General features: G+C 41.8%; 1 protein-coding gene across 1 annotated transcript in view; it reads left to right on the top strand.

Annotated features, from left to right (window-relative positions):
* CLUAP1 (clusterin associated protein 1) overlaps positions 1-14,552 on the top strand; it is a 93,946-nt gene that overhangs the window by 18,639 nt on the left and 60,755 nt on the right. The window contains exons 4-5 of the mRNA XM_054995016.1: positions 4,767-4,946; positions 9,400-9,495. Of these exons, the coding sequence (XP_054850991.1) occupies positions 4,767-4,946; positions 9,400-9,495 (276 nt within the window). The remainder of the gene's footprint in view (positions 1-4,766; positions 4,947-9,399; positions 9,496-14,552) is intronic.

The raw sequence follows: 14,552 nt of genomic DNA, 5'->3' as shown, positions 1-14,552 counted from the left end.
CCTCCAGCCACCCAATCTCCCATCATTCCTCCCTTCCTAAGACTTTGTCTCACCTCAGGGTGAAGATCCATTTTGTGGTGGCTTCTAAAGTAAAAATGTATCCAGAAAGCCTGCTCCTAAAAGCTTATTGATACTTGCAGGTGAAAACAAATGGAATTAACTTTGTTGATTTTTACAGCAGCTGTTAGAACTTGATTAGTTTCCAGCCTAGTACAAAGGGGGTGGTTATTCTTCCATTACTTAAAAAAAATTGCTCAAGTCAATGTGGTATCCAACTACTGTCTGGTCTTCAATCTGCCTTTTTCTAGGCAAGGTAAGTGAGAAAATGGTTTCAGAACAGCTGCAGACCTTCCTGTATGTTGCATCTGCCCTAGAGCCCTTTCATTCTGGCTTCAGACCAGGCTCTTAGATGGAGACAGCACTGGTGTCTTTAGTTGATGATCCAGTAACAGATTTGTTGCTGTTACTGGATCCAGACAAGACAAAGGTAACACTGGTGAGGAGGTTAAGGTCTTAGAGAGATTGGTGCTTCCCACATATGATGAGGATCAGCTTACCCTCAATGACTTAGTTAACAGCATTGGGGTTATAGTGGACCCAGCGTTATTGCTGAAGAAGCAAGTTAATTTTGTTTCAAAAATGTTTTCTTCCATCTCCATTTAGCTTGGAGGATGACTTTATTTGACTCAGACAACCTGGCCACATGGATTCATGCAACGTTAGCCTCATGGCCAGACTGTTGCAGTAAGTTCTACAGGGGTTTGCCCTTGAAGACCAACCAGTAACTCTAGCTGGTACAGAATGCCAAAGCTCAGTTATTATCAGGAGTGGAGCATCCCCATCCCTCCTCTCCTGCGGTTTCTTCCTTTGTTATCAATCGATTCCCAGGTTCGGTTCAAATTACCTGCAACACCCTTTGTGGCCTGGGTCCCACATATCAGTGAGACAAGATACGGCCCTCCACAGTCATGTGAAGGTGTCACCTTGCATGAGGGTAAAAATCAATAGCTATCTGGGCCTATCAATAGCTATCTGCCCCGTGGCACAGAGTGATAAGCTGCAGTACTGCAGTCCAATCTCTGCTCATGACCTGAGTTCGATCCTGGCGGAAGCCAGGTTCAAATAGCCGGCTCAAGGTTGACTTAGCCTTCCATCCTTCCAAGGATGGTAAAATGAGTACCCAAGTTCCTGGGGGTAAAGTGTAGATGTCTGGGGAAGGCAATGGCAAACCTCCCCATAACAAAAAGTCTGCCAAGAAAATGTCGTGATGTGACAGTAATGACTCGGTGCTTTCACAGGTGACTTTTTTACCTTTTATGTGGACCTGAAACAGGCCCTCTTGCCTGCGTCTTAACTAAGCTTTCACTATTCCAAAGGAAAGATTTATCTTTTCTCTTGGACAGCTTCAGCAGTTAGTTCAAGACCTGTCAAGCAAAGTTGGTCTTTGATCAATTTGCTTATCAGTACATTTATTTATAAAAGTTTCTTTATTGCTTTGCTGCTTCTCATCAAGGCACACAGACACCTGTTATTTTCGATTTATTTTCTTTTACTGAAAATACACCCTAGTTTTTTAATGAAGCAAGTAATTAGAAAATATGTGATTGTTAATATAAATCCTACAAAAATAGAACACAGAAAGGCAATAAGAATTAAGTTTGCTAACATTTCCTAATTAACTCTTAAGTTTAAAATAATCAGTTTCTCTGAAATGCATTAAGATTCTCATAGCCTACAATGCAAAGATAAAAATCTCACCTAAATCCTCATGAAATTTCTTCCAATCTGAACTCTAACCCATTATCTAGATTTGCATGCTTTATAGGTTATCATATGCAAATATTTAAGATCTTTTCACATAATAGCATAAACAAACTATGATTGGTTTGATGTTTCATTGAATATGCATAATTTCTATTGCATAACCTTCTAATTAGCCAAAAAACAACATTATAGCCAACTTGTAAAACAAAGCTATAAATCTGTGAGAAATGACAGAAAGAGTTAAGATACTACATCACTATTGGTCCAGTCTCTGATAAAGGAACATTAATCTAGATGGAGTCCACTAATTTTAATGAGCTGTCAAGAGATGAAAGCACACCTGTTTTCATGACCTAACACTCTGAAAAAACACACAGATAGTTCATGCAAAGTTTAAAAGTTCACCCAGAATACAAGCCATTACTATGTATTGGCTTAATATTGATTAGTATAATGTGCTGTAATCTATATTATTGCAACAGACCCACATGCTACCTGTTGGCGCTTCCTCATAGCTTGCCTGGTGCGGTCCAAAATGCCCCTCTGCTTTTCATTCTTCAAAAAGTGTAAAATAGATCTGTACAGAAAGGCTTTTTTTGGTAAAGGAAATTTGAATCATAGTTAATGTCTGTGAAATGTTAGGTGGCTTTTAGTGCTTAGCTCATTATATGTATTATATTTTTGCACTGTTTCTCTCCTTCTGTAGTATTGTTGTATGTTCTTTACTGTTCTGTTCTATGTATTACACAGCTTTTGGTGTAATGATCTGTACTTTTGTAAAATAGTTTTAACACCCCGTTGGTTGTGTATGTATTTTTCTGCTGCACTTAGTTGTTTTTAAATCTGCGTACTTACTTCTCTTACTGTATTCTTGTATAATCTGCTTTGAGTCAGGGTGAGAAAGGTGGGCTGTAAATGAAATAAATAAATAGCCGGATCATAGAATTTAAAACATGGAAACATCAGCACTGCAAGAGCCCTGGTTTAAAATAAGAAGTCCCAGGTAGAAACAGGTTGAAAACACCTTTCTGTTGCTAAAGTCCAATAGCCAGCTTTGGTGAGAAGATCTTGTCGTAATTTTATAATGTGTTCTTATTTGTGCGAGGGGCCAAGTGAAGGGGCTTCTGTGGGGGTGGGACAGGTACAGTACATGGCTCCCCGGTTGGTGGCCTTGGATTTTAGCTAGTCCAGCATGTAGAGTGCTGAATGTGTTATGTTTAACAGACGCAGTAGCATTTCAAGATGCAAGAAATAACACTTTCATTTAGCTCTTTATACCCTTGCCTGACTCTCCATTGGGGAGTCAAAGCAGCTCCCAACATTCTCCTGAACTTGCCTCAGTTTTATCCTAATAACAACAACTCTGTGAGGTAGGTTAGGCAGAGAAGGGATGTGTGACTGGCCCAAGTAGTAGGCAGAGCAGGAATTGGATCCTCTGTCTCCCCAGATCCTAACCTGACACTGTAAACATTGTACCACATTGGCTCTCAACTCTGTTCACTGCTAGTCAAACCTGTGCCGTCTGGAGTCCTGATCTTTAATTTGTAGACAAATTGGGAAGTTTGAGTGGATGCCCTAGGAGGAAGGTTCAAAGGAACTGGGTATACTTAACATGGAGATCAAAAGTTGGGGTATAGGTGGAAGGGAAATCCTTGTACTCTTCAAATACCTGAATGAATATTTCATGGAAGAGGTCAACAACTATATCTAAGGGGCTTACGATAAGCTGAGAGTAGAGTTCAATTAAACATTAGGATGATCTGCCTAACAATGATAACAGTTTGACTGTAGAACATTCACCAGATGAAGGTCTACGAATGGAGATTGGATAGCCATTTGCTAGAAAGCACTGGATTTCCTGTATTGAGCAAAGATTTGGACTAGGTGGCCCCTTGTCATATGAGCCCCCCTTTCAACAAGGTGATTTAATGAGTACCTTGGGCAATGTTACAGGGGACCAGAATCACAGAGATAAGACAGTACAAGAATTTTATTCTCATAAGAACCTTCTGAGATCGGTTAGGTTGAGTTTGTGGGACTGGCCGACACAGTCCAGTGGGTGTGTTTGATCATTCTTGGAGCTCTTGAAGAAGTGATTGTCAATCACATGAGCTTCAGTGCAAATTCTCAGAGGCCTACATGGAATCTTCAAGCATTTTCTTTTCTAAATGTTCAGTAAATCTCTCACAACTAATGTTCCTCTACATCTATGAAGGGTAGAAACTTTCTCGCCCTCTCATCCAAGGCTTTCAGGAAGCCAGCAATTGGGTTGGAAAGTCAGATCCAGGGATGGTTGGGAAAGCCGGGTGGAATAGAGAACTGGTCACATCTTAAGACCTGCTCAATAAGGCAGGGAGGAGATTTTCTGCAGAATTTCCCACAGGTCAGGTGGTTCAGGTGGGAGAAAAGGGGAGGCTTGTTCCATCTCTTCCTAGTCTCTGCCAGTGCTTTATGCTCTCCATTCCTCCTTCAGCCTCCTGGCTTTACCATTTTTGGTTATCTGTGGGTGTGCTGGATGCTCCATACCTTTTTGGCACTTTCCACATGTCAGGGAAGAAGTATGGAATTGCCAGTTCACAATGATTGCTGAAAGCATTTAAGGTAAGAGATCTCATTACTGCAATGTGCTGGGAAAGTCACCGACCTCAGTGAGGAAGGCAGGCATGCAGTGCAAATGGTGATGAGGTACCAATTAAGTGAAGGGCCGATCGTCTGCAAATTTCACCCTTGGCGAGTTGGAGCAACAAAGTCTGCTGTGCTTAGTTTCTCTTCAAGCTAATTAAGGGATTGGCTGACACAGCAATTATTTGCTACAAAAGGATCCCTTTTAACCTGACAGCACTGGGGAACAGCTTATGTTTTCCCCTTCCCGTCCATTTTGAAATAGAACTTGGTTGCGTGGCTGAAGGCTGCCGTGTTTCTAGGTGGAGACGTTTGCTGGCGTGTTAAAACTTATGTCTAGGAACAGGCAGTCTGAGCAATTTATTTTGGCTTTTTCCTAGGTAACCAAGGCTCACATCAAGCTCAACACCAAGAAGCTCTACCAGGCTGACGGCTATGCTGTGAAGGAACTGCTGAAGATCACTTCTGTGCTCTACAATGCCATGAAGACACAAGGTGTTGATGCCGTCAACGTGGATGAGGAAGATGTGGGAAAATTCAAATTTGACCTTGGCTCAAGAGTAAGAGAAATAATGTTTTCTTTCTCCTTTAAAAAAATTCTTGCATTGCGCCCTTCTCTCCAGGAGCTTGGAGTGCTGTTTCAGCTTCTGAAATCCTATGAAGTGGACCAGGCTGAACTGGGTCTCTGGATGAGGAACTGCTCGGGAAAGTGCAATAAGAAGCGTGACAATGTCCCTCGGGGCATATGTCAGAAGTCCCCAACTTTTGAGCCTGTGGGTGCTTTTGGAATTCTGACACAGGGCGGTGGATGTAACTACAAAATGGCCAGCACAGCAGGTGGAGCCAACCAGAAAATGGCTGCCGCAAGAGGCAGAGTCACACACAGGGGAAGTCTAAATGTGGCGAGAAAAATACACTGGGAAAATGAGTGAGAAAGAATAAAAGCAACACTGTGGTGCCAGCTGCAGCCAAGACAATATTGTTTTAATCTGCACAGCCCGTTACCGTGTCTGAAACTAAGCTTCTGCTAGCCAAGAGAAAGATGTATCTCTCTCCAGGAAAGCTTACAGCAATTAGTCTTCAGCCCTGTCAAACAGATAAGTTCTTTGAACCAGCTGTTTATCAGTACATTTATTTATATAGGGTTCAGTATTGCTTTGTAACTCTTTATCAAACACACAGACACCTGTCTAGAGTTTATTTCACTTTATTGAAAATACACCCTAGTTTTTTAATGAAGCAAGTAATCAAAATATAAGTGGCTATTAATATAAATCCTATAAAAACAGAACACAGAAAGGCAATGAGAAATAAGTTTGCTAACATTTCTTAATAAATCCCAAGTTTAACATGCTCAGAGTTTCTATGAAATACATAGGTAAAATAAGTTCTCACCTCTCACCTCTCAAGAGATTTCTTCCATCAGGACCCTACCATTCTATTTGTGCTTGCAACTTTATACCTCATCATATGCAAATATTTAAGGTCTATTCACATGATAGCACAAACAAATAATGATTGGTTTGATGCTTCACTGAATATTCATAATTTCTGTAGTACAGCCTTCCAATTAGTAAAAAATTACGCCATACTCAGATCTGCAAAAGAAAACTATAAATCTCTGAGAAGTGTCAGGAAAAGTTAAGTTGAATGATCACCATTGGTTGAATCTCTGATAGAGGAGCATTAATCTCGATAGAGTCCACTATTTTAATTAACTGTCAAAGGATGAAAGCACACCTGTTAGAATTACCTAACACATAGAAAAAAATACACAGACAGTTCATGCAAAGTTTAAAAGTTCATCTAGAGAATACAAGAGTTTGGCCTAGTATTATTCAGTATTGATTATTGTCATGTGATTTTACCTATATTGGTATAACACCGTCATGATTCATGGGCACCATGTTAGTGATGTCTGGCATATGGGGCATATACCATATGCTTTCCAACCAGTTGAAAAGCAGAAAACAGAAGTATGGACACCCCATCTCAGCAAATGGTTAGTGCAACCAATGGAAGAAGTCTCCCACAGCTTTTCTGAAAAATAAACTGTGGGTTTTTTCTCAATGAGACTTAGATCACATATACACAGATTGTTTGCCCCAGCTTGGATGCTATTGGAAAGTGGGGTTTTCTCCCCCACTGCATCTGGGCACCTTCCCGGTTTTCCCTATTTTTCCTGCAGTCTTTCCCAAAATTGCTTTGCTGTGAGTTTCTGGGAAAGGCTACAGCACAGCTACAATGGTAGCCATTTTTATTTTATTTGTTTTCTGATTTTATTTATATTATTTATAGTCCGCCTTTCTCAGTGAGACTTAAGGCAGATTACATAGTGTAAATGAATATAATCAGCAACTGGGACAGTCAGTAACCCAAAAACATTACAGCAAGTTATGAACTGCAGAAAAGTGGATGGGAAAGTCTAAATCTGCCTGTTCCTACCCACATTCATACTTTTTCTCCTGCCCCGTAGCGCAGAGTGGTAAGCTGCAGCACTGTAGCCCAAGCTCTGCTCACGACCTGAGTTTGATCCTGGCGGAAATCGGGTTCAGGTAGCCGGCTCAAAGTTGACTCAGCCATCCTTCTGAGGCCAGTAAAATGAGTGCCCAGTTTCCTGGGGGTAAAGTGCAGATGACTGGGGAAGGTAATGGCAAATCACCCCGTAACAAAAAGTCTGCCAAGATAATGTCGTGATGCGACGTCCCCCCATGAGTTCAGTAATGACTCGGTGCTTGCACCTTTTTTACCAGTCTCCTGAAATAGCAACTTTTAAAAACAAAAAAAAACCATTGGCATATTATACTATTATCAGATTCTCTGAATTCCCAGCTTTCATTTAAAAAAATTAGTCTCCAGACCCTTTTGCTGAGGAGATATGTCTTTCCTCTTTCCACAACAAAAAGGCTTACTTAAAAAAAAAATCTGTGAGTTCAAAGAACAGATTAGTATAGCATTATGACACTACAATGGTATGTCAAAGGCCGTTTTTTTTTGTTTAAAAAAACCAAAAACCCTTCAGTCATGTGAGGAGGGGTGTCTTCTGTGGGAGACTGGGATGGGGGGAAAGTGGGGAAACGTGCCATAGAGAAGCCCTGTGGCTGCTGTGCTGTAATGGAGGGGCCATACAAGCCTGTCCCCGTGTGGAAAGACTTTAGTTGTGGCTCATTTTGACCAGAATCTAGAGATTAATATTCACATGCAGAAACTGGATTATTGAACCCCTCCAAAAATCTTGGTATAATTCTCTGCAGGAGAGAACATTCTTTGATTTATTGAACATCTTGGAGATGGAGTGAAATTCACTGAAATAACCTTTTCTCAGTAAAAAATTAATTGCTCCTTGGGGAACACTCCTTGCTGAACTGCATCCCATCTCAAAACATCCCAATTTCTGCTTCTTTTTGTGCTGTATTCTCATGAGAATTACAGTCACGGCACTTTTTTTTTTTGGCAGTAACTTTTAAAAGCTTGTTCCTTAACTTGAGAACCAATACTCACAGGATAATTGCAGATCAATATTCTTTATCTCTGCAAACCTCCTTTATGGTTCCCAAATACATTCAACAATGGCACAATTATTATAGAACTCCCTCCCTGACAAAATCCAACGAGGCCATTCAGTTGTCGAAAACCTCTCTCTCCCGCCCCCTGCAGCTTTTTGAGGCAACTGTTGATTTTAATAGGCTGTCGTCTTAAGTCAAATTGGAATTGTGTTTTTTTAAAACAAATTGTCATGTTTTCCAAAGTGGTGTTTATGCACAGAGAGCATTTTTCATCCCCCTTTCTGTATCACTCTAAGGCCACTTGAGTACCACTGGGTGGAAGCATGATGTGACTGGATGGAAGCATGATATGACTTGGACCCCAGGGTGCATCTCTGAGGAAGGAATTTCCCATCAGTGGAAGAGGGCTTCCTCTTCATACTGCAGCTCCAAATGATCCAAGAAATCATACAGGATCTGCAGGAAGGTGGAATTGGAAGTTTGAAGTCAGCAAAGGGACTCAGCTGTCCCTTTCATTAGCAGAAATTTATTGTAGGATCCAACCCTGTCAGTTTAAATAGTAAGGAGCAGGGCTTTTTTCTGGGGAAAGCGGTGGTGGAACTCAGTGGGTTGCCCTTGGAGAAAATGGTCACATGGCTGGTGGCCCCGCCCCCTGATCTCCAGACAGAGGGGAGTTGAGATTGCCCTCCACACTGCTCAGCTGAGCAATCTCAACTCCCCTCTGTCTGGAGATCAGGGGGCGGGGCCACCAGCCATGTGACCATTTTCAAGAGGTTTCGGAACTCCGTTCCACCACATTCCCGCTGAAAAAAAGCCCTGGTAAGGAGAGTACTTTGGTTCCTACCTTCTATCCTAGGACCTTTTAATGAGTGACTTAAAATATGAGGCTTGAGAGAGATTGCCTAGATGTTATAGGGAGACCAGGCCAGCTCCTGTCCAAACCTATTAGCCTTCCCTTTCCAAAGTTGTTAAAAATGTTACTTTTGGATTACTGGAGGTAAGTGAAAGTTCCAGCTCATTACTGATTATTTGTGCTTGTATGTGCAGCCACAGTGTTCCTGGCATTGTATCCTGGCATAACAATGAGTATGTTCATTATATACAGTACAAGCGGTTGGCTAGGGTCTCAGTAACTTGGATCCATAAATGAATCAAGCCTGCTGATTGAGCAGGTGGTTGTCCACACTCTGCTCTATTACAACCCTTTCCACTTCCACTTGCTGTGGCCACCATGTCTCTCAACCTGAAGTGCTTCTGCTGAGGCCACACAGATCCCGATCTAAGGGAGGGAATGGGAGAGCTCAGTCATTTCGTGTATCTATTGCTTCTGTGGAGAAAATTACTTCAGGGACTGATTCCACCAGAACCCTTTGATGTGCATCCTGCAGAAGCAGTAGTGATTGCCCCAATGCTCCCTTCTCAAGCAGGACATGGAGTTCTCTGGGAATTTCCAGACCTACCAGAGAAGGTCATCACTCATCATCTTCTGTTTCTCCCATTTGTCTAGATTAGCGATCTGAAGGCAGCGAGGCTTCTAGCTTCAGAGATCACATTCAAAGGAGCATCTCTCTATGACCTACTGGGCAAAGAAGTGGAGCTGAGGGTAAGTAGGGCGAGAGAAGCTTGTCAGGGCTGCAAAAGAAAGTATTTTACTCGGGGATTGCATGAGAGGTGTCCCACGTCCTGTGGTGCAATTTCACTCTTCTGATAGGAAGTTTCTCCAGCAGCCCAGAAGCCAAAGACTGGGCTGATTGTTTTCAGTAAATTTGTGATCTCTAGCCCTCCTTTATTCTTCACTTTCAGATTGTATGCACATCTCAGCTCTGTCCATTTCCCCTTCTCTAAGATTCCTTCCTCTGATCCCTCCCACACCCTATTCTCCTCCTCCTCCTTTCCATCCTGTCGCAATCACACCTTATGGCTTTTGAACTTTTCAGTCTTGCAGTTCTTTTCCTAAATGTCTGCTTCTATTCTTCCCTCCCAAGGCCCATTGATTCTAGAGGGGGGCTGGGCGAGAAGGGTGAGCAGCTCTGAGCTCAGAGTAGGATTCACTTGGGTGAGCTGCTCTGAGCCCAGAGAAGAACCAAGCAGGCAGAGCAGCTTGGCCTGTGGGGAACTGCAGTCTTTCTAACTGCTCAAGTTCACTCTTTCATCCGGAAGGGGGGGGGGGGAATTGCATTTATGTTTCTGGATGCTGAAAAGCATTTGATAATGTATCTTGGAAATTTCTTATGAAAGCACTTTAAAGAATACGTAAGCTCAAAGAACAGGTTCTCAAAGAAGGTGGCAGATTAAGAGAAAAAACAGAATTCAAATTACTAATAAGTGGTGACTTGAAGCATTTACTAGGAAAAATTTATAAAATTCTACTGCAACCACACAGAAAGGGAACACGTTAAAATTTTAAAATCTGTATGTTAAAATGGATGAAAAATTTCAGAGAAACCATCTCCATGAATCAATGAGAAGTTTTATGGACCAAAGATATTAAATTTATAGATTGCCAATTGTTAAGAGAGAACTGGTATAAAATGTTTTTTAGATAGTATATTGCCCCCAAAGATATTGCAAGAATTAGTGACTATAGTGGAGAGTGTTGGAAATGTCAGTGTATGGATGCAGCATTTTATTGCATGTGGTGGACATGCAAGGAAGCATGAAGATATTGGATAAAGATATTTTAAATGAATATGCTCCGGTGTGAGAAAGAAGTCCCCCGTAACTCTGTATGTATCTTTTACTGTACATTTATAAGGTTATTTAGAAATATTTAAGAAATATAAATTGAGATATTTGTTATTTATGTGATAGGAAAACTTTGTGCACGCTATAAATCTGAAATTTAACTGGCCAGAAATACCAGTTTGGTCTAGGACACCTTTTCTCCATTCTTTGCCTACACATTAAAGTTCTTTTCTTTTTTTACTTCTCCCTCCCATACAGCCATTTCTACTCAATATCAATATTATAATATTAACCCAGTGCTTGATTTTTTTCAACTTTACTTTTATTGATTATAACAAATATATATACATACAGTTAAGATACACTAAAGATGGTAACACTTAATAATAGGTATATTTTACAATACCATATGAACTAATACCTTTTTATGTTGTTCCTTTTATACTGTATTAAGTAAATGCAAGTGCATTCGTTATTTTTAGTTTCTGGTTTATCAGAATGACCAAGTTTGGGCTTTGTACAATTGTATAATTGTCTTATATCATAAGCACTCAAGAATGCTCTGATATAGTTGTTTCGGAGATTGTAGGTCATTTTTGCTAATAAAATCAAAAAAAGGGATAAAGATACAAGAAGAGATGCAGAAGATTCATAAGATCAGGTTTGAACTGAACCCAAAATATATGCTATTAAATATTTTACTGAATAATGTTACAAAAAAACAGGGAGACCTTTTCAAGTATATGGTGACATCCACAAGAGTACTATATGCAGCAAAATGGAAAACATGTTCGTGCCCTGACATTCCTGAGTGGATAGACAAGATGTACAAATATGCATCGATGGCTAAGAGCCAAAACACACGTTAAGAAATACCTAGGTTCAGCACGTGTTCTCTTACCTCAAGGTTTGCCGGGATCTGTAGGCGTCCTGGAAGCTTAAAGTAGGCGTCCTGGAAGCTTAAAGATCTGTAGGGGTCCTGGAAGCTTAAAGTCCTGGAAGCTTAAAGGATCTGTAAGCATCCTGGAAGCTTAAAGGCGTCCTGGAAGCTTAAAGCTTAAAATACAGACGCCTGTATTTCCCTTCCCCTTTTTGCTGCTCTGTAAATGCTAAACTTTAAGCTTCCAGGACGCCTACAGATCCCGGCAAACCTTGAGGTAAGAGAACACGTGCTGAACCTAGGTATTTCTTAACGTGTGTTTTGGCTCTAAATTGACTTCCTATGGGTACAATAGACCAATATCGGAATTCTGGAAAAAATGAAACCATTTCTTCAATTATTTAAGTTAAAACTAAGATAAATTAAGGTAATTATTTTATAGAGATAAAATATAAAAAAGATGACTGATTAAAAATCATTGACTTTAAAGTTGGGTATAAGCAACTAAGGACAGGGGAAGAGAGCTATTATATAATTTAGTTGTGTTGTTATATACTTTGGATATATTTTTCTGTTAGTTTAAATCTCGTGCTTGTATAAGTTTCTGTGTACTTGCTATTGTCATTTATACTTTACTTTTAAAAAGTTCACTGTTTCATCTGACTTCCCTTTTTTCTGTGAGAAGGTCTGTTCTGGACATGTAGAGAAGTTCTTTATTGCATACGAGGAGCATTTCTTTATTTTCATTTGATTTTCATCTTGCTTGATCCCAAGGGGGGGGGGGAATTTTTCCAGATCCATTGCTGTCCATAGAGGGTTTGCAGTCCAACATAATTTATACTTAATATAATCTATATCTGGGGATCTGGCTACCTGTTTGCTTCCTGATCCAGTTCCAGCCACTGGTTTTGACCTTTGAAGCCCTCTACAGTTTGAGTCCCTCATACTTGAAGGGTGGCTTCTCCCATTTGAGCCAGGACAGACCTTAAGATTCTCAAAACAAGGCCTGCTTCTTTTTCTCTCCTTAAAGGAGGCGACACCTGAGGTTTCCAAAGCACAAACGTTTTGTGTGGTGGTTGTGTCCTTATTAGTGGTGTGCACGTGAAAAAGATTTGGGTTTCCCGCTTCGGGTTTACCTGAAGCGGCAAAAAGATCCAGAAAACCCTGAAATTGGGTTTCTGAGTTGCTTCAGAATGCTCCAGAAAGATTCGGAGCATTCTGAAGTAACAGGAGAGGGGGGAGGCCCACCCCTGGGGGAGCCCCACCCCGACCCTTAAACTCCCACCTTAAACCCTTAAACACCATCCCCACACCCCACTTACCTGATGGGTGGAACGCTGGAGCCGCTGCTGCGCTGGCCAGCTGGCCGGCGGAGAAGACCTTCCCTGCTGCCACGGCCTGCTGGTGCAGCCAATGGTCACATGGGTGGAAGGCCTTCCCCACTGCCGCCTCGCCAGTGCAGCCAGTGCGACTGGTGCGGCCAGGTGGCTGGCAGAGAGGGCCGCCGCTGCCAGAGGCTAACAGGGAGGCGGGAGGGCTGCCTCCTCCACAGTGCCAGGTCAGTGGGGGTAGGGGAGGTAAGGTAGGGAATGGGACAGTTTAAAGGGCCCTTTCCTGCCACTTTCAAGTGGCAGGGCCCTTTAAATTTCAGCTGGGAGGCGAGGGGAATTCCCCCCACCTCCCAGCTGAAGTTTAAAGGGCCCTACCGCTTGCAAAAGGGCCCTTTAAACTTAACCCCAGGCCTCCGAAGCTTTCCGAAGTGACCTGAATCACTTCGGAAAGCTGTGCTTCGGGATTTCCGAATTGGGGCCAACTTTCCAAATCCCGAATCTTTCCAAATCAGAAACCCGAAACGCACTCCCTTAGTCCTTATAAAATGAGCTTCCTATTGAGATCAGGGTTGCCACTTTTGTCATTTTAGATGCCAGTCTAAAACGACAAAAGTATTGTATTGCTCAAGTGAGCTTTTCCAGACTTGGTTTTAATGGTGTTTAATTGTGTTATTAATATGTCAGATTTCTGGTTGACTTTCATTTGCTTGTTTTATTGTAAACTGCTTTGAGCAACAAGGGAGAGCAGTATATAAATATAGTGAGTAAACAGTAGTTCAGTCCCGAGTGTGGTGGGGATGGTATCTCTGGAGCATTACCCAGGAGGTAGACTTGAGTGCTGTCTGAGGACAGGCTGATCCCCTGTAACATGAAGAACTGTGTACGGAGATGCTGGGTTGTGGTAATTTATGTAGACTTTATTTCTGAATATTAGTTGTCATTTGCAAAACAGTAGGCTGGCTCCAGATGGCTGTCTTTCTTGTCCAGCATGTTCCAGAGTGAGGATTTTTAAAGCCCACGCAAGCCTTCACTTATAGCATTCTGATCATTCACGGGTTTCAGGGACATAAGCAGATGTGAGGAGAAGCAGTACTGAGTGGTTCTTCCACCTGCCTGTTAAATACCAATGAAGCGTCTTCTAGGAAAAAATGACCGCATGTCTCTGACCTTGTCACTAGAAGCCACTCATCAATCTGACACAATTTGGGATAATCTGTAGACAGCGTATCTTCTTCCACTGCTGATGAATTGTGCCTTAGGTTGGGGAGGCTTGTCCAGAGCAGTTTTCATCCTGAGATGAAAATGGTTGTCAGATCAACTTTGCTGTCCTGTGCCTTGGGAGGCATGGCTCTTCCCTGTGTTTCATTAGACTCAGCATGGCACCTGAAAGGCACAAAACCTTTAGTGTGACAACCTTCCAAAATGGGCCAGGTGGCTCTTTCATGCCCTCTTCTGTAATGATCTGCGTCTGGCTCCTACTTTCTGACTGATTAATTGAAACTGAAATGCAGCCTCAGCTTGAGATTGGATTTTTCAAGTACAGCTGCCATTGGCCGCTCTGTGCTCTGGACAGTTTCTGTTAGCATTACTGTAGCAAACTGATCTTTGTTATCATAATACTAACAAAATATAGTGCCCCTCCCCTGGGTGGGAGTGGCCTAGTGGCAAAGCATGAGCAGACTGTCCAGAAAGTGCCGGGTTCAGTCCCTGACACCTCCAGTGAAAAGACTTTAGATAACAGGTGATGGGAAAGACTTTTCTGTG

This window comes from Eublepharis macularius, chromosome 12 (genome assembly GCF_028583425.1).
Source record: "Eublepharis macularius isolate TG4126 chromosome 12, MPM_Emac_v1.0, whole genome shotgun sequence".
NCBI lineage: Eukaryota > Metazoa > Chordata > Lepidosauria > Squamata > Eublepharidae > Eublepharis > Eublepharis macularius.
This window is presented reverse-complemented; position numbering and strand designations above follow the sequence as displayed.